General features: G+C 38.9%; 3 protein-coding genes across 3 annotated transcripts; 2 read left to right on the top strand and 1 right to left on the bottom strand.

The window, feature by feature from the left end:
• The first annotated feature begins 2,021 nt into the window (after window positions 1–2,021).
• LOC125582305 (uncharacterized protein At1g43920, Chloroplastic-like) lies at window positions 2,022–2,551 on the top strand. The gene is made up of 3 exons (XM_048748927.1): window positions 2,022–2,174; window positions 2,274–2,364; window positions 2,421–2,551. The coding sequence occupies exons 1-3, from the start codon at window positions 2,022–2,024 to the stop codon at window positions 2,549–2,551; spliced, it is 375 nt and encodes a 124-aa protein (XP_048604884.1).
• Window positions 2,552–6,163: 3,612 nt separating this feature from the next.
• LOC106388650 (lysM domain-containing GPI-anchored protein 3) lies at window positions 6,164–8,659 on the bottom strand. Its single transcript, XM_013828771.3, has 4 exons — window positions 7,845–8,659; window positions 7,011–7,128; window positions 6,742–6,935; window positions 6,164–6,671 (listed from the first exon to the last, which is right to left on the bottom strand). Exons 1-4 carry the CDS (start codon window positions 8,494–8,496, stop codon window positions 6,367–6,369), a joined length of 1,269 nt encoding a protein of 422 aa, XP_013684225.2. The 5' UTR covers window positions 8,497–8,659; the 3' UTR covers window positions 6,164–6,366.
• An 11,163-nt stretch (window positions 8,660–19,822) lies between these two features.
• On the top strand, window positions 19,823–22,612 carry LOC106408132. Its single transcript, XM_048748926.1, has 4 exons — window positions 19,823–20,749; window positions 20,821–21,071; window positions 21,177–21,335; window positions 22,582–22,612. Exons 1-4 carry the CDS (start codon window positions 19,823–19,825, stop codon window positions 22,610–22,612), a joined length of 1,368 nt encoding a protein of 455 aa, XP_048604883.1.
• Window positions 22,613–25,037: the final 2,425 nt, after the last annotated feature.

Here is a 25,037-nt window from a genome sequence, read left to right as displayed (position 1 = left end):
AATACACTCAAGAAATTATTCGTAATTTCTTAAAGAGAAAGATTTTCTCACAAGAAATATTTTTTTTTTTCTCTCTTGCACTCTCTTCTTCTCTTCTCTTGTTCTCTCTTACTTTGTTTTTCTTGTTTGGGATGAATTTCCCCTTCTCCTTCATGCATGTATTTATAGGAGGGGGATTTGTGAGTTGGTGGTGATTTGGTGTAACAACCAAACTTACCAACCAAAAAACCAAAAAAAACGTGTTCTTTTCTGATCAACATTTTAGGCACGAGTTTAAATTGAACTTGCTTTTTATTAGGCACGAGTTTGCGGTCGACTCGTTTATTGTTAGACACGAGTTTAAAAAAACTCGTCTTTGACTAGACATGAGTTTACAGAAGCTCTTCTTCTACTAGGCACGAGCTCTCAGTAAACTCGCTTCTGTCTTAGCATGAGTAAAGTAAACTCGTCTTTCGCTAAGCACGAGTTTAAAGCAAACTCGCTTCTTACTAGGCACAAGTTCGAAATAAACTCGCCTAAACCGTCATAGGCATGAATGTGTCTAGTTCATTGTCTAATAAACCCTATTCGTAAACTTCGCAGAGATCGATTCCATCTCTCTCAACGAACTTGGGGGGACTCACTGTTGGGGGTGGATTTACATCCTCCCTCAAGGCCCATTAGACAATGAATTATGTATATATTGTTAGAAAGCCCTAGGCTTCATCTTTCTATAAATAAAGAGGTACCTCCTTATGAGAAAGGATCTTCTCTTCTCTATTTGATACCTAGAACACTTCTTATAAAGAGTTTATGAATTCTTAGATTTACTTTACACTTGTAATCATACATTTAATACAATCTTTGATCAATAAACTCTTTTTGATGTTCATTTTTCATTTGATTTCTATGTTGATTTCTCTTAAGCCTCAAGAATCTAAGAAATATATTTCTTAAATTCTTCATTGTATGAATCTGACAAACACACCGTTTTCGGTTCAAACACTCTTCATCAAAGCCAAAGAGACGAAAGGTTGACGAGTCAGCTAGTGTTATTGAGGTAATGTTTTTTTTTTCTAACTTGGGACCTTGTTGATACGGTTTACTTATCCGAACTTGTAACACAGAGAATAGAAAACGAGAGTGATAAACTGATGATGTTTTGATATTGAAATGATAAAGCAATTACAAGTTTAGAGAGATTTAACAGGAGTCTCTCAACCTCTCCATGAACATGATGATCAAACTCTCGATAAAAGATCTCTCTAACTCTCAGCACAGCTTATATACTAATGACTATCTTAGGTTAAAAGACACTTAACCCAGCCCATATTATTCTGGTTGGCTGGCCCATTTACCCATTTACTTCTCTGAAATATAAGCCTTCGTATCACTTGTCTTGTGTGTTGACTTGACTTGTACTAACTAGCACTGGTTACATTTCTATTAGGGTTCCTCTAGGATTAAGGTTTGTGTTCCAACGGGTGGATGGAAGGAAAGCGATTTAGATAACAGTGGAGTCATGGTGGGAAAACGGCCAATTCATACATCAACAGGGGGTCCCGGTCCCGATCAGTACATGCACTCAACACCTGTGCTAAAACATACATTAACTAAATTTAAATTTAAATTTCATACATCAACTTACACTTTTAGGCCAATTCATACTTTTATTGTGTTGCCGTTAGTCAAATTATAACGGTGTCTTATGTGGACATAACGGGTTATTACGTGGATCAAGAGGGTGATTACGTGGATTAAGACTCGAATGTTAAAAGAAAACGACGGCGTTTTGGGGTATTGAAAACGACGCCGTTTTGTGTTTTCAGAAACTAAAACCCTTTTCTTCGTTGAAGTCGCGACAGAAGGGAAGCATCAAACTTTGAGAAAGACGAGATTGAGAAAGACGAGATTGAGAGAAGAGAATCGCTAATGTCTAGCTCATCTAACCTTAATTCTTCGTATGGTACAGGTAAACACAATCAATTTTGTCTTGAATCAAGTTTTGTGTGGATGTTTAATTGAGTTATATCTAAGCAGCAATGAGTGCGAATCTGAGTCGCCGTAGAGTTGAAAAAGAAAGAGGGTTTCCGAGTTTTTGTAAGAAGTGTGGAGAAGCTGCTAAGATTTTCACTTCTAAGACCATCAAAAACCCAGGAAGACTTTTCCATGGTTGTCCTAATGGGAGTGAAGAGGTACAAAATTAGACTTTGTTTGAGTTTCTTGTGTCTTTTCTAAGACAAAGCGAATTGACTTTGTTTGGTTTAACTATAGTGAACGATTTTCTTGTGTAGGATAAGAATCATTTGTTTAAATGGACTGATGAATCTGCTGTAGAAGAAATTGAAGATATGAAGAGCCATTTGGAGCTTCAGTCTCAGAGATGTGAAGATGTAACAAGAAGCTATGACAAAAAATTGAAGATTTGGGTGATGCTCTAGCTGGATTTGGGAAAGAGATGAAAGAGATGAAAGAGTTGGTTGATGGGTATGAGAAAGATGTGAAGAACTTGAAGAAGATGGTTGTTTGTGGAGTTGGAATGATGGTAGTGTATTACTATTTTGCTATGTAGTTGTGTGCAAGATTGGACTGAATGTTCTCAATTTTCGGATAGAAAATTCATCTCGGATTGTTGGTTTTTCTAGGTGTTACGGCTTGTATTATGAACGAGAACCTATTAGGAATTTGTCTTCTGTTTTAATATAAGAAGTTTGTTGCAAGATTGTCATAGCATAAGTTTTATCCGAAATTATCATAGATGCTGTTAAGTTTTGAAACAGAAAATTATCATAGCATAAGTTTTATCCGAAATTTTACAAAGGAGATTAATAAGTTTAGAAAAGAGATGACTTAACAGCATCTTAAGTCACAACTAAACAAACCGACAACATCTAAAACACCAAAAACCAACATTCTTGTCACTAAGCCGCTTCCTACTTGAAAACATACCAATTTCACCAAAAACCATCATCAAACTCATCTTTCTTCAAAATACATGAGAACCTGAATAAGAAGCAAAATATGTGTTGTTACAAGAGGCTGACAAGTTCAATGATTAGTGAAATCTAATTAGGAAAGCAAACCTGAAGTTAGTCATTCAAGTTGGATGTTTGCGTTGGCTGACTTGGTCCCGGAGCATCACGTTGATCGAATGACATTGACTCTCCTTGTGAGGACTGTTTCTTCTTCCTTGGATAAATCTTTCTTGGTTTGTTAGGGACTCCAGCATGCTTACAATGTAGAGAGTTATGCCCAGCCATACCACATCGATAACAATGAATCACCTTCAAGTGTCTAGACACTTTCTTGCATTTAGTAGGCGACTCATGAATCGACTTCATCCTCTTCTTTGGATTCTTCTTCCGTCCTTTCTCAGCAGGTCTTGGCGGTGGCTCAATCTGAGAACCAGGAGTTTCCTTCCAAAACTTCATTCCTTCCACCGGAGTGATTGAATCACTATATTGCTGCTTCCACAAAGTCGTCAAGTAACAATCCGCCACAAAATCTTCGGCATTAAGCTTTTTATCTAAAATCACCTTCAAAGCATGACGACAAGGAATTCCGGTGAGGTCCCATCTTCTGCAGCTACATGCTCGCCTGTCCATATTGACAGTGTGGGAAACGTTATTCTCTTCTACTTCTGAGACACCATTCGGACCAGGTGTCCTTTTCTTACACCATTTCCGTTCTTCCCCCTCTTCAATGATGGTCTTTGCAACCTTTTCGCTATACTTCTTCCTATACTTCAACAATTTCTTCTTCCTCACCTCAATTCTAACCATTGTTTGTCTTCTCATGGTCTCAAGCATTTCCACTAAAGGCAGAGAACGAGCTTTCTTCAGACCGCTATTGTATGACTCTGAGAAATTGTTGAGTCCATCTTCGCAAGTAGAAATGGTGCTGAAGAATGCCCGAGTGCAGGTTCTAGGATCTCTCGCCATCAAGTCATCATATATCTGAGAGTCGAATGCTTTAAGCTCTTTAAGTGCCGCTTTATAATCACCTTCGTTGAAGCTATTTGCCACTGCCCAAAACAGTTTTTTAAACTTAGGCTTGTTGGGATGTAGCTTCTTAACGTTTCTAGCAATATCATGTGTCACTGTCAAGTTGTATCTGTCTTGAATGATATCTTGTATGAACCTTGGCATCAATGCATTGTTGTGCCTAATCTCATTTATGAGAAGCTTAGCAATCGCATAGTCAGTCAATAACTTGCAATACCCGTCTTTGGTACAAGAATGCTCTTCTTGATATGACTTCACCATGTACAAATTCACCGCTTTCTCATAAGAACAATAGACTCTCCAAGTACAAGGAACCTCACCCACTACAGCACACTTTGCCTCGGAAATTTCATCTCCCCATCTTGTGTATTTGACATTCCAACCTCCCATTAATGCATATTCTAACACAGCTTCCTTGAACTCGCTTATGCTTTCAAAAACCTGCATAATTTTCAACTCTCCACTTCCTCTTCGCCATCTTTCATATCCATTTCCGATGTCATCATCTTCATCATCCGAGGCTGGAGGTGTATCTCTATGAGCTTCATTGTACTCTTCCTCATTGACAAACTCGCCAACTATAGCTGCTACACGCTCATCCCGCGGGTCTGGTTCAACATTCTCTCGTGCTTCATTAATTTCTATTTCAGACTCAGCACCATCCTGCGGACCTGATTCACCATTCCCCTGATCTGATTGACCACCCTGCGGACCTGATTCACTCTCTTCAGCCTCATTGTTAACGTCCTCATGCTCAAGATACACTTCCACGGTATCTACCCATTGTGTCGCATCACACATCTTTTGGAAGTTTAAACCACCATCACACAAAACCTTTAAATCTGATAATGTTTCATAGGGAAACTTGTACCAAACTCGCTGCCCATACATATCAACAATTTCTGCCGAGATTATCCCACCAAATAGACTGTGAGGAGCGGTTTGGAGATAATGAACTTTTCCACCGATATAGCAAAGACCTCCTTCCAAGTTCTCAAACTTCCCATCATAGCTTATAATAAACGTAATATCATTCTCCCCACTGCAACAATTATACAACACATCAGTTAATCATGATTATTTTTTCATTGACACATTTCATCAAACACCTTGTGTGCCCTCGAAATTATTCTTCTTTTTCCTAACAGAAACTTACCTCATTGCAAGTAATCTCTCATACACTTGCTTTCGACTCCTCTAAATCATCTTCTGTCAGCACTTCTCTCGAAATTCTCTTCTCTCAATCTCGTCTTTCTCAAAGTTTGATGCTTCCCTTCTGTCGCGACTTCAACGAAGAAAAGGGTTTTAGTTTCTGAAAACACAAAACGGCGTTGTTTTCAATACCCCAAAACGCCGTCGTTTTCTTTTAACATTCGAGTCTTAATCCACGTAATCACCCTCTTGATCCACGTAATAACCCGTTATGTCCACATAAGACACCGTTATAATTTGACTAACGGCAACACAGTCAAAGTATGAATTGGCCTAAAAGTGTAAGTTGATGTATGAAATTTAAATTTAAATTTAGTTAATGTCTGTTTTAGCACAGGTGTTGAGTGCATGTACTGATCGGGACCGGGACCCCCTGTTGATGTATGAATTAACCGTTTTCCCGAGTCATGGTTATTGGAAAAGGTGGCGAGTTTGAAGGAGAAGATAGGCAAGATGATTCAAATGCAAGCAAAGGAACTGAAGTTAAGGAGAAAAGCAGGAGGGGTTTTAAAGGAGGACAAGTCACTTGCACATAACAATGTTGAAGCAGGAGAAATCCTCACACCGACCGACTTGGCGCATTTCAAGGTGGAATTAGGGAGATGCAAGTCTTGATTATTTACTAAAATATGTTTAAAACTTGTTTTTGATTTGGTAGGCAACTGTGTTTTGCCTCTGGTTTCTTGAAATATATATGGTAGGCTATGTCATGGTTACATCGACAGTTTTGACTGAAAATGTTGGGACATTCAAACGTTTGGAAGTCTCCTCTCTTAACTACCCAACATGCAAAATTCCTCTTAAGAAAAAAAAAACTGTTGGTACAATTTTTGGAGCATCAAAGAGTTATATAATGAATTTCTTCTTGAATGGCTGTTTGCAAGAGCTTGTTTCCATCAATATAGAACAATGAACGTCACAGACAAAAAAAAAACATAACATCAAAAAAACACACACAAAAAAGAATAGGATCCAAAAGACTAATGAAATAAACCATAAATCAAAAACAAAAATACCAAAGTATTAAAATTATCTACTTGCAAGACAGTTAACCGGACACTTTTCAAACCATCAACTGCTTTCCATCAATACAAAGCTGATTCAATCACACACTAGTAGTATTCATATAATTAACAAAGAACAAAGACTAATGGTAATATATCACCTTCCACTAAACCAAGATTACAAAAGAGTAAGAAGCAAAAGAGATCAAAAACACAACGAGTGAGTGATAGCTAGTCAGGCAAGAAGCTATAGAGATACTCCCAGCTGGACCATTAGCTGGATAGCCAGGAATAGAACTGCTTGAAGCAACCGTAGGTCCTCTTGGTGCAGCTGCAACTATGGAGGGTCCTCCACTAACAACACCATCAGACTCCGGTGCGGGTGAAGGTGTAGGTGAGGGTGAAGGTGCATACATCAGCTCCTTTGGAACAGTATCAGGTGGAGCTATAAGGGGAGCCAATTGTGGAGGTCCTGCAGAGACAAAAAGATTTTCATTAAGTGGGTTCTCATTCTTGTAAGAGTGATGTGTCAGTGTACTAACCAGGACATCGAGGTTGTAGAGACCTGGATAGCGTGGTCAAGATAGTGCCATTGGCGAAACCATTGTAGGTACAAGTGGTAAGTTTACAACCAGCACTAGTCTCCTGCGAAGTGATGTTTCCAAGCATGAACTTGCTGTTTCGACATTGCATACTAGAGCAAGAGACTTCCAAAGAAGCTGGCTCGCAATACATACTGCAAAACATCAGCTCAGTTTTAGCTAAACTCGACTTTAAAAACAAAATGAAGTCAATCGGTATTATTAAGTACCTGCGGCTTCCGAGTGAACAGCTGCATTGTACACAGTGGTCTGCGGTGAGAGCGTAGCTTCCGTTTGGAATGATCAGTCCGTAATCCGTAGCGTATTTGGGGAAGTTTGAACCACAAGCTGTGATGATTGTATTACAAAACAACAAAACATTCTAAGTAGTTACATGTCACTTGAAATACAAAACTCATATAACAAGATTAGGACTTTACACCTCTTATGCCACCGAAGATGACTTTTCTAATCAGAGCGTTTTAATACAAAACAACAAAACATTTTCAACATTCAAAGTAGTTACGTATATGTCTGAATGCAAACTCATATAGAAAGATTGAGACTTTACACCTCTCATGCCACTGAAAATGACTTAAGAGAGAGTGTGTGGAACTTATCTAGCAATGGGACAGCAAGGATAGAAAACAACAAAACATTCAACACTCTTTAAGTAGAACCACCACAAGCTGTGATGATTTAGGACAAAAAAAACAAAACACTCTACACTGTAACTAGTTACATGTCACTGAACTACAAACTTCTATATAGACTTCACACCTCTTATGCCACTGAAGTTGACTTCAGAGCGTTTCATTACAAAACAACAAAGCATTCAACACTCTAACTAGTTACTTATGTCTGAACTCCTATAGAAAGATTACGACTTTATACCTCTCATGCTACTAAAGATGACATAAGAACGTTCTAACTAAACAAAGGGAGAGTGATAGACACTTTATTACAAAACAGCAAAACATTCAACACTCTTAAAGTAGTTTACTTATGTCTGAACACAAACTCCTATTAAAAAAAAAAAAGATTGAGACTTAAAAACCTCTTACCTAGCAATGGGACAGCGAGGATATCACCAGGGTTAATATCAGGAGCTCCCATGGCATTCACATTCGTCAAATCCGCAACAGTAGTCGAGAACCTCCTCGCAATCCCAGCCATCGTGTCCACACCTCTCACAACATAAGACAGATAAACCGCAGGGAGAGACTCATCCGTCCCATTGAAGCAAGCACACGGCAAAGGAATCACAAGGCTCGTCCCAACATCAAGAGACTCGATATCCGGATTGGCCACCTGAATCTGCTCCGGGGAGACGAGACCGCCGTAAACGGAGCCGGCGATGGAGTCCAGCGTGTCGGAGGTGCGGGTCTTGTAACGAGTGGAGGTGGATTTTCGGATGCCGTCGACGCAGGAGCAGGTGATTGGGATCTTGAGGAAGAGGTGGGAAGGGAGGACGTGGTTCTCGACGTCGGGGTAGGAGGTGGAGATGGAGTTGGAGAGGAGGATGGAGACTGGGTCGGCTTGGAAGAGGGAAGCGAGCTCTGTGACTTTGAGGTCGGTGTAGAGTGTGTAGCCGAGGAAGGAGTTGCATGTGGAGCTCGTGGAGCAGGGCTCTATTGTTGATTTTGAAGTGGCCGTTGATGCTAAGGTCGAAGCTATGATTAGAAACAGGAGTATTGGTTTTTCTGGGTTTTTCATTTTCAGGTGAGTTTGGGTTTGGTAAGAATCAGAAAAAGCTTTGTTCTTTCTCTTCCAAGTAGAGTGAGAGAGTAAAGGTTGAAGCTTTTTTTAAATAGTTGAGAGGTGTGTGAGATTGAGAGAGAGAGAGAGAGTAGAGCAGCAGACAGAAGACAACGGTAGCTTAGTGATTAGGTCTGGGCATTTTAACCTGAACCCGAAGACCCGAAACGGAACCGATCCAAAAATATCCGATCCGGAACCGGATCGAAAATGTATAAGTACCTTTTGGATTTAAAATCTTTAACCCAAAAGAACCGAAACCGAAAAAGAACCGATCTGAATAGACCCGGACCCGAATAGACCCGATCCGATAAGAACCGTTTTGTACCCGACTTAAAACATATATATTTAAAACTACGATATTTTTGTGTTCTATTTTATATATATTATTTTATGATTTAGTTGAAATATCTTTTGTGAACAACATTTGTTATTATTTTTTAACATTTTTTAAGTAATATAAAGTTTTAAAATGTAAAATTTAGAGTTTTAAAATGTTTTATTTTAATTATTAATAGTTTCATTTAAGTTGGTTTGTAAAATTTTAGATATATATGACATATATTCAACTAAAGTTGATGGAATTGAGTATATCATGTCCTTTTCAGATCCTAAATACCCGAACCCGACCCGGACCCCATATGATCCGAAAAATTACGGGTATTTTATGGTTATTTTAATTATAGACCTGAACCGATCCGAATCCGAGAAGAACCGACCCGAACCCGAATAGAAAATTTCTAAGTACCTATTGGGTCTAAATATTTAGGATCCGAAAAAATCCAAATCCGAAAAAAACAGGCCTGAACCCGATCCGAAGACCCGAACGCCCAGGCCTATTAGTGATGGTGCAGGTGACATTTTTTGCTATGACGTATTTGCCCCTCTTTGTTTATATGTTCGGTTTGACCCAACCGGTTGAAGGTACGTACATGGAATAATTCACCTGTATAACGGTCAACAATGATAAATTGTAGTCAGATTGTATTCAGTTATAATTTGGGAATCTGAGATGATTTGAAAATTATGAAGGTTACAAGAATTTTAAATAAATAACTCTAGAAAAAAACTACAAAAATTAAAGTTCAATGTTTTTAATTAGGACATTCTAACAAAACCTCTAAAATCACTAGGGAATTCTTCAAATTATTTTTTAAATAATTTTAATAAACGAATTTAGAGTACATTTTATAATTACAAATTCAATGATACTAGATTTCTAAATTTTCTTTTTCAAATTATCATATTTATTACAAATCACTTGTATACTCAGTACATTATTTTATTGAAAAATAATAATTTCTAAAGTTGAGTTTCACTATATTTGTATTATATTTTGAAATAAAAAGAAAATTTATTATTTTATTTTGAAATAATCTTAATTCTACACTATTTGATTATGGGATAAAGTTAAAAAATAGAGGTGCTCTTTACATCATTGAACTTTAACTACATTTTTTTCATGTAATAAAATGTGAGATCATTTGAATTGTGTATGTACACACAAGCCAAAAAAAAAGCTTCTCTCTCTTTTTCGTTCCCTCACTAACATCTTTCACGGAGATAGAGATGGGATGAAGCTTTTCCTTTTTGCCAGTTTGTTTCCGGCGCCTTTCAACCGGTTTCGGATTCTCCGACCGGTCCCTTTTTCCGGAGACACACCTTCTCTTGGTGGTCTGCCGGCTCTGCCTCCGGCGTCCTCGCCTTCCCTTCCGGTGATGGACGTCCGGCTTTTGTCTCCGCGTCACCCTTCTTTGGTGTTGACGACGGCTCTTCACCGGGGCTCTTCACTGGGGCTCTCCCGGTTTCTTTGATCGACGCTTCTCTCAGCTTCATTGCTCAACCGTCTCTCCTCTTTCCCCTCCGATCGATCCCTCTTCCCTTGTTTAGGGTTGATTCATCTTCAAGCTTATTCTCATCTTTAAAAATGTCTGAAATTCATGAAGGTAGATCAGAGGCTGTAGGATGGATTGAAGATGATTGATTCAAGTTTTGAAGTGTTGACCTAGTATGCGACTTGGTTCGTTGAAAAGATGGCTCTGTGTGAGCGATTCTTCATCATCGGCCTCCGCTGTCGGCTGATTTCGTCGTATCACCTTGTTTTCTCCGGAGGAAGCAAACTGCGCATCGGCCTGTAGCGTGTCCATTGATCACCGGGCGATCGAACACGTGATGGTGTTGCCATCTTGTCTTTCTTCTACTGTTTTTCTCTTTGGGCTTACGGCCGAGAGTCGTTTGTAAAGTGTTGACATTTCTTGGGCTTTTATGTTTTATAGTTTGTTGGGCTTTGACCCACTAATAAATTCCGGTTGACAAAAAAGTAAAAAAATTGTGTATGCAAACATTTCGACCGGAATCGGTTAAAGAAATTAGGGGTAATTTGGTAAATTAAGAATCTGAACAGAGGCCCACTCAATAAATCCCACTTGCCTCTTTTATTTCACGAGCAGAGGTAGGTATAAAGGCTAAAGAAATTATCGCACCGTTAAAGTAGCTGGAAAGAGAGCTGAACTATTTATCGATCCAAACAAGGTCATAAGATTAGCAGGAAAAAGCGAAAACATAATCTTCTTCCCTCCCTAATTCATCATCTACGACTTCGGATATTACAGTTAATCTTTTTTTTAACCCATTTTAATGTTTTTACCAAGATCCCCAAATCAACACTAGAAACCCTAGATTCTCTACCCTAACTCTGATCTCTCCAAATTCAAATTCCTTGATTGACGATGGACGAATCAGACAGGATTGGTGCGACAGTGATCCAGACTCCACGGAGGAATGTCCGTCGGAAGCTGGTTCAGTCGACGCTGCTCCCGCATAAATCGGATGATGAGATGGAACCCCGTGGAGATCGGAAGTGCGATGCTGGGGAGAAAGAGGAAGGCGAAGGAGGAGATGGTGATCTCTGTAGTAGCAAGGGAAGAAGAGGAGAAAACAGAGGAACGGAGCTTCCAAAAAGGATGTAATTGAGTCCAGCGGGGATCGAACATGCAACGCCGGAAAAAAGAGAGGAAGAAGACGAAGGAGGAGGAGGAGATGGTGGGTCCTGTTCTAGTCAAGGGAAGAAGACGAGCAAACAGAGGACTCCGAAGAAGAACGGAGCTTCCAACGACAAGGTCAAATAACGAAATGCTTTAACTTTAACATTTCGTTTTTTTCGTTTAGCAGTTAGAATAATTTAGTTAAGGACTCTACTACAATGGTTGATTACTTTGGAGAAGATTATGTAAATGTTGTCTCGCTTTGTTTCTCCCGATAAAGATGGCTAAAGGAAAGTCGCCTGGTAAATCAACGCCTAAGAAGAATGCAACTAAGAACGGGACTCTAGCTGCTGATGATCACATGAATGTCTCACCTTCACTTCCCAATTTGAGGCTGGAAGCAAAATTAAGAGCTGAGGTAAGTATATTGTCAACACAATTAAGCATTAATGTGATTTTCTGAAGTAGCATCAAACGAGATTACAAGTTACTTGTTAGGAGTCTAAGTGGTAACAAGTTCGAATCCTGTTGGGAGTGTCTGCTCTTCAAAAGGATCAAGGGAAAGATAAAATGGTCACCATAGTAGTGTGACTTCCTCGCTCATGTTAACTAACAAAGGAATCTGAATGGCTACACTTTCTTCTTCGGATGTTTATCCGACCATTGACTGGAAGAACTGGACTTTCACTGAGCAAACATCCACCACTTGGAGTCCTCATCAACCAATAAAATCCGACCCTCTTACACACCGGCTCAAAGAATTTGATCTAAATGAACTGCCAGCCCTTTCACATCCTGACGTGTGCATTATCGATGATGAGTAGCCTGAACATTATGCTAGTCAATCAGAAGGTATAGCAGTGGCATCTCCAGTAGTCTTAATATCATATCCGGAGGCATCAGACAAAGCAGAAGTGGTGGTGAGCTTGAACTTTTCCTTTCGGTTTGTCTTCTTTCGTTTCTTGGAACCATTCATGACAAAAGGGTCATTTCCTGCACTCTTTCTAGGATGGTGAAGCTCATCAAGCAGTAAACTTGTCTAATCGTGTTGGTGGTGCAGCAGACATTTCTCACGAGTTGCAAAGCATATCATGTCGAGAAAGGTAGGAATTTTGTTTTTTGTTATCACATGTTTGATCTTCAGTTTCTAATGTACGCAATAATGATTTCAGTGGCCAGCCTTGTAATAGCTTGTAGGTTGATAAGTACCAGCCAAGAGGTGCCTCGGAGGTTAGAAAATTTGAACATACCGCCTACATCTTGTGGGATAATATGATTATATAAAAGCAAGCAAACACATGGTTTCTCATAATTTTTTACCTGAGTTCTTGCAGGTATGTGGTAGTACTGACTCTGTAAAACTAATGAATGAATGGCTGGGCCAATGGCATGAGAGAGGCTTTCAGCCAAGCAAAGATTTTTTGAGCAGCGATGAGGAAAAATCGCAAGATGCTGATTACAAATGTTCTGAAAGTGATTCTGACTCAGAAAATACTGGTGCAGAAGACCGGCTCAAAAACGTTCTGTTAATCGTTGGTCCAGTTGGGGTGTGTGATAAGATATTATGCCACAAACTTTCAGTTTTTTACTTCTACATTACTTTCTGCGCTTCATGTATGAGACTATTATGTTAGTTAGTACATGTGTTGCAGAGTGGGAAGTCTGCAGCTATTCATGCATGTGCCAAGGAGCAGGGATTTAAAATCCTCGAGGTATGAACATGTCTCCACTAAATGTATCTGAAGGGTTGTCTCCTGCAAGATGAGCAATTTATTTTCTCTTCTGGCATTGAAATATCAGATAATATCTAGCTACTGTGGCAGAATGTCTCTAATGCCTTTGTCTATAGTCTAATGCATCAGAATGCCGAAGTGGAGCAGTTGTTAGGCAGAAATTTGGGGAGGCTCTCAAGTCATATAGCCTGTCAAGGTACAAAGAGTTGCGACAATTTATGAATACTTGGATTTGCTATTTTCTGTCGGTATATGTAAACTCAGTATGTTAACATTCACATAATTTGTTATGTCAGGTCCTTGGAGCCTCTTTTCCATTCATGTACTGATGGCAATGGGGTAGAGGATGTGATTGAAGTGGGACCTTGATAGATACAAGAAGGTGTATATTCGTAAGAGAAGGAAGGGGGTCACGTGTGAAGGAAGGGATGAGTTGGCAAGGGAGCAAGAGAGTTTGGGACAGCTGGAAGAGTAGGGCAAAGACTCTCATTGGAGTAGAGGGTCTGCAGTTACGATGCAGCTGAGCTAAGGAGTGAAGAGTTATTAATAAACTGAAGAGGATTCATATTGTGGATTCTTATGCTTGAATGTTGTAGAAGAAATTCGTTATGAGACTTATCTCTTGATCGTTATGAGATCAATGTATCGTTTGCTTTCGCTATGAGATTGTACTCAATTACATACTTCAAGCTATAATAATACTTTGTTACAGAGTTTATACCATTAGAGATATCTTTGCTCTATCACTGGTGCGGTGAAACTGATCGGAAGCAACGCGACGGAAGAACGATGGTAGAAACGAGGACCGGTGGTGATCGGGAGAAGACGACGACCGCAGATTCAATGAAATCGATGGATCTTCAACGGCTTCAAGATGAAATGGAGCTAACGAAGCTCAACTATGATACACTATCTAGGAATGAGAGATCTACGAAGGAGCGAGTAGAGTCGATGACGACGAAGGTCGATTAGGTGGAAACGAAGATAGAGGCGCTTGGTGTTGAGACTACTGCGCGATTCGAAGCTTTAGAGAAGAAGATGACCTCGATCGCAGATCTATTAACGCGAATCAAAAGTTTGGCGGTTCTTCAACAAAGACCGGGGAAAGAAATTGCCTCAGCTTCAGAAACTCAGATCAATCAGGTATCGGTACCTTTCTCTGCACCAGAAAGATCTCCAACAACGTTAGGTTATCGGGGAATTGAAAGTACTCTTGCGAATTGAGATAAGATGTTGAGAAAGATTGATATGCCTGTGTTTGCTGGTCCATTGCCGTTTGATTGGATCTCGAGAGCATAAAGATTTTTTCGTATAGGTAACTACGACGAACAGGAGAAATTGCATCTCGTGTCCTTGAGTTTGGAAGGACCAGTGCTACAGTGGTTTAATGGGGAGATTATCAATGAGCCTTTTATGAGTTGGAATCAGTTTACGAAGAGGATGCTTGATAGATTCGGAGATCCCATTGATAATGATCCAGCGGCAAGGTTGTTCTGTTTGCGTCAGGAAGGGGAGATTGAAGACTATGTTAATGAGTTTGAAGCTCTGCGCAATCAAGTGACAGGAATAGATGAGAAGAATCTTATTAAGGTGTTCTTTAACGGATTGAAACCTGAGATGAAGGAGGTTATTCGTATGAAGGAACCAATTACATTAACGGATCATAAGTTGACAGTTTTAAAGATGCAGAGTACAGCTTTCTGCAAGGTGATCAGCTCAGCCGAGGGTGGAGATAATCATAAGAAGTTTCATAAGTAGAGTACGGGGTTTCGTACTGGGAGCTTTGTTCCACGGACTGAGGCAGGGGCTAACAAAGAAAACGTGCCCCCACAACAAGGGCATGGGATACGTTCAAGACAACAATATTCTGATAAAGAATTGGATAAGATGAGGAAGGATAAAGTGTGTTTTCGATGTCAAGCACCATGGTCACCAGCTCACCGAGCAGTGTGTCCAAACAAAGAGTTAAGAATCTTGACAGTTATCAATGGTCTTGAGCTAGAAGTGGTGGATTTACGAGACGAGGATGACATACGAGACAAGCAAGCAATTCAACAAACATTACATACATTATCGTTGAATTCTTACTTGGGGATCAACTCACCAAAGACTACAAAACTTCGTGGAGTAATCAATAACAAAGAGGTGATAGTTATGCTCGATAGTGGAGCATCTCACAACTTCATATCACCAGAGGTTGTGGACAAGCTACATTTGAGTGTTTCTGTTGATAGTAGCTTGGCGGTGTTGTTGGGGAATGGTGTGACTGTGAATGCTTGGGGAGTTTGCAGATTAGTCACATTTCAATTAAGTCAAACCAACTTTACTACAGACTTCATCTCTCTTGAATTAGGAAACGTGGATGTTATACTTGGTATTCAGTGGCTTGAAACTTTAGGCAAATGTGAAGTGGATTGGAAGGAGCAGATCCTTTCCTTTGTCTATGAAGGGAACCGAGTGACTCTGGTGGGAGATAGGATGTTACATTGCACGAAGTTCTCTTTCAAGTCACTGTCTCCGGTCTATACAAGTAGTACAGCGGGAAGGGAAGCACTGCTTGCTACTTCTATAGTTACATCTACAAATCCTGTTATTACACCTAAACTCTCGGAACTGTTGCTAGAATTCGAAGATGTGTTCGCAATTCCCACAACTCTTCCACCTCATCGAGGTCAAGAGCATGCAATCACATTGGTTCCTGGTGTCTCAGCGGTCTCGGTTCGTCCTTATAGATACCCTCACGCTAGTAAAATTATCATGGAGAAGATGGTTAATGAAATGTTACAAGCGGGTATCGTTAGACCGAGTACAAGCCCTTTCTCTAGTCCAGTTTTATTGGTTAAGAAGAAGGATGGCTCGTTTCGATTCTGTGTTGATTATAGAGCATTGAACCGAGCCACAGTAGCTGACAAATAACCTATTCCAGTCATTGATCAACTACTGGACGAGCTTCATGGCACGTCTTACTTTACTAAGCTGGAATTGCGATCGGGTTACCACCAAATCCGAATGATGGCAGAAGACATTCCCAAGACAGCTTTTCGCACTGTGGAGGGACATTACGAGTTTCTAGTAATGCCTTTTGGCCTGACGAATGCCCCAGCGACATTTCAAGCTTTGATGAACAAGATATTCAAGCCTTTCTTGCGAAGATTTGTCCTGGTGTTTTTTGATGACATACTGATTTATAGTCAGACCTTGGAGGATCATATACTACACGTACGTGCAGTATTACAGGTGTTGAGAGAGCAGGTATTATTTGCAAATATGAAGAAGTGCTCTTTTGGAGTTGAACAGGTGGAATATTTGGGTTATTTGATATCAAAACAAGGGGTGGCTACGGATGCAGCAAAGACAAAGGAGATGAATATGTGGCCTATACCGAAAACAGTAAAGCAGTTGAGAGGATTTTTGGGGTTGACAGGTTACTATAGAAACTTTATACGTTCATATGGCGTTATTGCGAGACCACTGACGAATCTGTTAAAAAAGGATCAGTTCGATTGGTCTTTGGGAGCACAGACAGCGTTTGACGATTTGAAGCATGCGATGATAATGGCACCTGTGTTAGCATTACCGGACTTTGATCAAGTGTTTGTGATCGAATCAGATGCTTCCGGGTTTGGCTTAGGGGCAGTATTGATGCAGAACAAACGTCCTATTGCGTTCTTCAGTCATGCGTTAACAGAAAGGGAGCAGTTGAAGCCGGCTTATGAGCGAGAATTAATGGCAGTGGTCATGGCAGTTCGAAAGTGGAAACACTATTTGATGGGATGCAAGTTCCATGTTCACACAGATCAGAGGAGTTTGAAGTTTCTATGGAGCAGAAGGAAGTTAATTTGGAGTATCAGAAGTGGTTACAGAAGCTTTTGGGGTTTGACTTTGAGATCTTTTACAAACCAGGAAAAGAAAACACGGCGGCTGATGGATTGTCTCGTTGTTTGTCTGTGTCGTGTCTGTTACTGGCATTAACGGTACCAGTGGCATTGCAATGGGAAGATCTTTACAGAGAAATACAGGAAGATGAGAAAATACAAAGGATTATCGCACAAATCAATGCGGGGGAGTTGGTCTCATCGAAGTATGCAGTTATTGAGGGCAGATTATGGTCTAAGAGACGTCTGGTTATACCGAAATCTTCTCAGTTTATTTCTTTGATTCTACATGAGGCTCACGACAGTAAGATGGGAGGACATTCCGGAGTGCTGAAAACGTTGAAACGAGTACAGTGTTCTTTTTCTTGGAAGGGAATGTACAAGACGGTTCAGGCCTATGTCGCCGAGTGTGGCATCTGTCAGATGCACAAACATTCGACTCTATCTCATGCGGGTCTTCTACAGCCTTTACCGATACCGGACCAAATTTGGGAGGACATCAATATGGATTTTATTGAAGGATTACCAACTTCTAATGGCATGAACGTCATCTTGGTCGTCATTGATCGTCTCAGCAAGTACGCTCATTTTGTGGGACTTAAACATCCGTTTACGGCTTTGGAAGTAGCTAAGCGTTTTGTTAATGAAGTGGTCAAGTTACATGGCTTCCCTAAGAGTATTGTCTCAGACCGCGACAGGATATTTCTGAGTACATTTTGGACAGAGGTATTTCGTTTAGCTGGGACATCGCTGAAGTACAGTACTGCTTTTCACCCTCAAACTGATGGACAATCTGAAGTATTGAATCGGTGCTTGGAGACATATTTGAGGTGTTTTTCGTCAGCACACCCACGTTCTTGGGGTTCTTATTTGGAGTGGGCAGAGCTATGGTACAATACCACCTATCACAAATCACTACAAGCTACTCCTTTTAAAGTCGTCTATGGCCGTTATCCTCCTTCTATTTTACGGTTCGAGCAAGGGTCGACTACGAATAATGAGTTGGAGACAGCTTTACGAGCTCGTGATGAGGTGCTGGACCATTTGAAGAGTAATCTTTTGACAGCTCAGCAGCGTATGAAGAAGCAGGCTGATAAGTCCAGATGGGATGTGGAGTTTGAGGTTGGGGATATGGTTTACTTGAAGTTACAACCGTATCGCCAGAAGTCTGTGGCTCGTCGGTTTTGCCAAAAACTTGCAGTAAAGTTTTATGGTCCATATAAGGTGTTGGAACGCATTGGTAAAACGGCTTACAAGCTACAGCTTCCGTGTGAGGCGCGTATTCATCTGGTTTTCCATGTGTCGCAATTGAAGTTGGTTATGGGAGATCATGATCAGGGAAACATCTTACCACCGGGCAGCATTCCTGAAGTTGATGACGTGATTATTCCCGAGGAGGTGTTAGCTAAACGTTACAATGCTGCGGGAAACTTGGAGTTATTGGTGAAATGGTTGAATAGGCCTTCGTTGGAGAATTTTTGGGTGTTGTTGGATGAGTTTGTTACTCGTTTTCCGGATTACCAGCTTGAGGGCAAGCTGGATTTCGCAGAGGGGAGTATTGATAGATACAAGAAGGTGTATATTCGTAAGAGAAGGAAGGGGGTCACGTGTGAAGGAAGGGATGAGTTGGCAAGGGAGCAAGAGAGTTTGGGACAGCTGGAAGAGTAGGGCAAAGACTCTCATTGGAGTAGAGGGTCTGCAGTTACGATGCAGCTGAGCTAAGGAGTGAAGAGTTATTAATAAACTGAAGAGGATTCATCTTGTGGAATGTTGTAGAAGAAAGTCGTTATGAGACTTCTCTCTTGATCGTTATGAGATCAATGTATCGTTTGCTTTCACTATGAGATTGTACTCGATTACATACTTCAAGCTATAATACTACTTTGTTACAGAGTTTATACCGTTAGAGATATCTTTGCTCTATCAGACCTCTGTTACATCTCCAGAATGACAGAGCTAATTTGAAGCCTTTAATTCTTTTTGAAGATGTAGATATTTCTTTTGCTGAAGATCGTGGTCTCGTTTCTGCTATCCAGCAGATTGTTGAGAAAGCAAAAGGGAATGTGGTATTGACTGCCAATGGTAGATATTTTTGTCCTGAATTGTAGTGTATCTTAATGAATCTAATTTACTGATGGCATTTGTATTACCTGGATGATATACAGACAAGAATCATGGTTTACCAGACAACTTGGAGAGGATAGAAGTAGGCTTTTCTTTGCCATCAACAAAAGAGCTGTTTACCCACCTTTCTTCGGTACATATTCTCATGCATAACCTTCGATTGTTAGTTGGATTCTTCTAACATAAGTTGTTTCACAGGTGTGTACTGCAGAGGAGGTTAAAGTTTATCCTGGTTTACTAGAGCAATTAGCCATCTTTTGTGGTGGTGATATACGAAAAGCTATTATGCAATTACAATTTTGGTTTCAGAGCAAATTCAATGGAGGTAGATACAAAAACTAATTTGTCTTCATACGTTCACAGTTAAAGACTATTATTTACTATGTTTTAACATTTGATCTCTTTGTATTTTAAATTCTCGTACCCAGCCAGAAAGGCGAAGAACACCGCTAATCCATATAGCTTTGATCACGAAGCTGGTCAAACGCTACTTCCCAAGATAATCACACATGATTTTCCTTCTCAATTATCTCAGTATGTGGAGAGTGAGATTGCTAAATAATTATCCATGGCGGAAGAAAGTTACAACACAGTTGAAATATTTGTTGAAGAGGTGGAGAACGAAAAAATGCTCAATAGATACTGGAGACAAGGCGCAGAAAAGAACAGCACAAAAGCCAAGAAAGCAGCCATGTTAAGGCAAAACATTTGTGTTGAAGATTATGATGAATTAGAAGACGTCTTGAGTGTTCCGTTTGAACTTAGCAATACTTCCTACCAAGCAATGTCTTTCTCTCGGCCAAACAGAAGGAGGAAGCTCAATGTTGTGATGTCTTCTGATTCAGATGATGAACCGGTGAAGGAAACAGTCCCACTAGCAGCTGATCCTTCAGTTCCTTCCAGAGAAGAGTTATTGGAAACAAGTTGTTATCAGTACGAGACATCAAAACTCTCTTGCGTCAATGAGGTGTCCCAGTCAGTTGATGTCTCATGTGTACCAGAATCTTCATATGTTCCAGAAACTTTGATGGATAGTGAAGCTGAGCTGTCTCCAAGAGCAGTATCTTGTGGTCATTTTGATGGAAGAGTCGAAGTGACCATGAGTGAGGACGTTGCCCAATTAAAAGAGATATACATAGACAGGTTTTTCAGAGTTTCGATTGCTTCAAGAACACGTGAGACCAATGCAGAATCTTCTGATGGGACAATGATGATGGAAGATTGTTTTAAGGAATATGTAGGGAGTTCCCAGAAGATGCGACAAGTAATAGATGAATGCAGCCGTATAGATTTTGGTACGATATTCAAGACCGCTAAAAAAACGAAGCATGATACGGTGCAAGAATCATGGAAAAAACTTTGTTCGAGTCATACTGATATGAAACCATACTTGGATTCAGAACCTGTAGAAGCTCCACAAGTTCTTGATCTCACTCATCAGATAACCAATCTAATTTCAGAAGCTGACCTGACGTGTTCTAGATACCTGAATCTTGTGAGTATCAACATTACTACTCAGCTTTATCTCTTTCCATATTTTTTAACTTGTGGAATTCACCTTTTTAGGTTGCTATGGAGCCAACGATGAACGTTTCTGGAGACCTTGACACGTCTGGTTATGTGCTTGAACAGATGACTTCCATTGTGGCAGAGCAAGGATTTAGCTTTTTCACAAACCAAATTGCTACAACAGTATCCTTCCCCACTTTGTCAGCCACCATGGTACTAGTTGTAGACGAGACAAAGAAGGATCATACATGGAGCGGTGGAAGCTGTTTGGATATGAAACCAGAAACACATCTAGACGTATTAAAATGGTAAGATTATCCTCCCATCATAAATGATTAATGACTTGTATACCATTGTCACTGTCTTTTATATCACTGTTCTCTTATCGGAGTTGCTGTTTTTTTTTAATGCAGTGAGCGAATGGTACTGCTTTCCAGCGTATTAGAGTCGGTAGTCCCTCTGAGATCATTGAGAGGAAGAGCCTTCCATGAATATGCTTCATTCATAGGGCAGATTTCAAGAGCTAATCCCTCTAATTTATCTGGAGTCATGGAGAATAGCAGGCGGCAACGGTCAGTACCAATTAGCTCCCCCACTGTTTCAGACTATGTTCTCTCGCTCTCTCTCTCTCTCCCCTAATCTTCATGTCTCCTAGATTCAGGTCAAGAGAATCTCGACATTATCTGTCAATGGATCTTTCCTCAGAAGATATTTGCATGCTTGGGTCAACAAAACACATATCTAAGAGATGAATAATCAAACCAGTTTCAGTTGTATAGAAGTTTGAAAAGTTCCACACCTGTGAAAGAGCTTTAAACATGTATGCTCACCAAATAACTTATCAGGGATTAGAGCTTTAAGAATGACCTATTTGCATAGTTTCTTCATTTATGTATTACACATATCTTGTCGTACTTCTCATCTTGTGGTTTCTGAAATTGTATTAGATAAACTAAAGGCCAAAATGTTATTTTCTTTCTACGATCCCAAAACGAAAGGAAAAAGGCCAAAATGTTATTTTCTTTCTCTCTTAAGGTTCTTTTGTAAGACCGGTTCTTTCTCGTTTTGAACGTGAATGGGCTGTGGAGTGAATGACATAGAAGATGGAGAAGTTGAGACTGAAGGCTAACACACCAGGGAGGCAGGTGTGCTTCAAACCAACTCAATTAAAGTGACAGTGTAATTAATGATGCTAAGGTGGCATACACATGATTACTATATACAAGAAAGACTCAACAAAACATACTGATACTATCATTGAATAAGAAGGTGAGTGGAGTTTTCATGAATCACATAATTCACAACCGAATGGTGTGTCATAGAAGATCATTAATGAGGAGACAGGCACCAGGAAAAGCACTGAGAAGAGATTCAGCTAGAATAATGGTCTTGGTAGAAGAAGCTAAACAACCAAACACGAACAGCACAGAATCCAAACATTAGCAAAAGATGTCAGCAGAATCACTCCAACAAGGGGGACATATGTAACACAACTACTCAAACATAATCAGATTCTATTGAGAAGACAAAGATCATCTCAAGATGTCACTACATAAACATATAACTTCAAAGCAAAACAATTTCATTACATAAACATATAAAAAGATTCATAACCATTGTCCTACAAATAAAATCCATACTTTTCTCTCCTCTTTTCCTCCAACAATCTCAATTACCTTTTCTTCTAATAATTTTGAGTCCTCCAATACTTCACATCATTGTAAAGGATGTTCGCCATCCACCTTTCTTGTTGAGTGGGACGCCAAGGATCATTTTTACTGATTCCAAGTCTCTGCTTGTTCATAACTGTTCTTGCAGTTTGCAAGCGCTTAACCAGCTGACGAAATGAGTCGGCCAAGCTACTACGAAGACTGAGGAGGCCAGGATAAACCGGAGGATTGTTGGGGCTGGGCGGATGAATTCCAGCTGACGAAATGAGTCAGCCAAACTATTATCTAATAACTTATTTAAACACTTTCTAAGGTTTTTTTTAAATTCAAGAAAGTATTTTTTGCATAGTTAATTGATTTTAGGGTCTGGAAGACTCACATAAGACTTAAAAAGAAGTCTTCAGACACATCCCACCTAAATTTTAGTAGAATTTATGGTTCCAGCCTAAATTTTGGAATAATTTAGGTTTCCCGCCTAAATCAAAGTCTTCCATAAGTCTTCCAGGAATCTTCCATAAGTCTTCCATATAAAGTCTTCTCATGGATTAGATCTTAAAAATAATTTAAAATTTTTATAAAAAATATTTTCATGGGTTAAAATTTGAAATCATGTAATAATAAACATTTTTCAATGATGTAAATTTAGTTTATCTGAAATTGAATTATTTTCAATACAGATGAGTGAATATATATTAGTTCATGAGTCATTGGTTTAGGGTTTGGTAACATATGTTATAGTATTGTTGGTATCTTTAGGGTTAGATTTGAAATCTTATCTTCAATTTTTTTTCTTTTTCAAATTGACCTATATATATTTAGTAACTATCTAATAATTTGATTTAAACACTTTCTAAGTTTTTTTTAAGTTTAAAAAGGTTTTTTTTGCATAGTTATTTGATTTTAGGGTCTAGAAAACTCACAAAAAACTTAAAAATAAGTCTTCCGACACATCCCGCCTAAATTTAAGTAAAATTTAGGGTTCCTGCCTAAGTTTTGGAATAATTTAGGTTTCCCGCCTAAATCAAAGTCTTCCATAAGTCTTCCATGAGTCTTACATAAGTCTTTCATAAGTCTTTCATAAGTCTTCCAGAAGTCTTCTGGGTCGATAATATTTAACCTAATTGGAATTTTTGTCTCTATATATAAAGAAAATTTACACATTCTTTTTCTTCCTCTCAAATGACTTCAACAAAAATGTAATGTATCTCACTATAAAACTCTCCAACATCTCTCTAATCTCTTTGAACATCAAAACACCAAACTTTATATCCATTTCTCACTTTTTTTTTGTCTTCTCACTAATTTATCTTCTTTTTGTAGGTTTTTCATTACATGATTCTCATCTTTCACTCTTTCAAAGGTAGATCTCTAAATTTTGGATATGAATTTATGTGTGTGTTTATATGTTAGATTCTAAAAAGCTATAGATTCAATATAGTGTGACTGTTTTTTTTTTGTAAGCATAAAATTTTCATTTTTGAAGTTTTTCTCTGTTTTGAAGTCATTTGAATGTTTTTGAATTTGCAGATTTTTCCAGATCTGAGAGACTTTGAAAGACTTCTCAAAAGACTCTCAGAAGACTTCTTAGAAGCCTTCTTAGAAAGTCTTCTAATGCATTTTATGCTAGAAGGCTTCCCACGAAGTCTTCAGAAAATCTTCCGAAGTCTTCTGCCTAAAGTGGTATAAATTTTGGATATGTATTTTGTGTGTTTTATATATATATTCTAAAAAGGTATAGATCCAACCTAATGTGACTGTTCTATTTATTATCTAAAAATTTATTTTTAAGTCTTCTCTATTTTGAAGTCATTTGAATGCTTTTGAATATGCAAAATTTTCAGATCTGAGACAGATTTTGGAAGACTTCTGGTATAACTTTGGAAGACTCTCGGAAGACTCTAGGAAGATTTCTTGGGAATATGTATCTTATGCTAGAAGACTTCCCACGAAGTCTTCAGAAAGTCTTCCAAAGTCTTCTGCACAAAGTGGTACAAAGAAATGATGTGAAGTTGAATCCAAGCTTATCTATGTTGATGAATAATATCTAGCTGTGTAATAATTTTGTTTATGGTCTTTTTATGATTTGTATGTGTAATATTTTAGTTGCGAATAATTTTGTAAACTTTAAGAGATGTTAATCAAAAGAATGATAAATATGTTCTTGTTTTGCCAAATGTACTTGACTTCATTAAAGTTATTGATGCAATATACCAAAAAATATTTAATCATTCTACCCACACATACAGGGAAACGGAAGCGGGTACGTGGAAGCGGAAGCGTAAGGAAGCGCAGAAGCGAGATTTTTTAAAATATTAGGAAACAGGTATGTGTTGGAAGCGTATATATATATATATATATATATATATATATATATATTTTTTTTTAAAAAAAATAGGACTAAAAATTATATGATTTAAATTTGAAATAAAGCATTTATTCATTTATAATAATTTTGAAATGATTTTATATTAAAACTGTAAAAATACACATAAATTAAGTTTACAAAAAATATTATATTAATTATTTTTAATACTTCATAAATAATTAACACAATATATTTCAATATGAGCTATATCTTTAGTAAAAAATCTCATTGCATAAAGA

Source organism: Brassica napus, chromosome C2 (assembly GCF_020379485.1).
Source record: "Brassica napus cultivar Da-Ae chromosome C2, Da-Ae, whole genome shotgun sequence".
In the NCBI taxonomy this organism is placed as follows: Eukaryota; Viridiplantae; Streptophyta; class Magnoliopsida; order Brassicales; family Brassicaceae; genus Brassica; species Brassica napus.
Note: the sequence above shows the minus strand (reverse complement) of the source record. Positions and strands in the feature narration are given on the sequence as shown.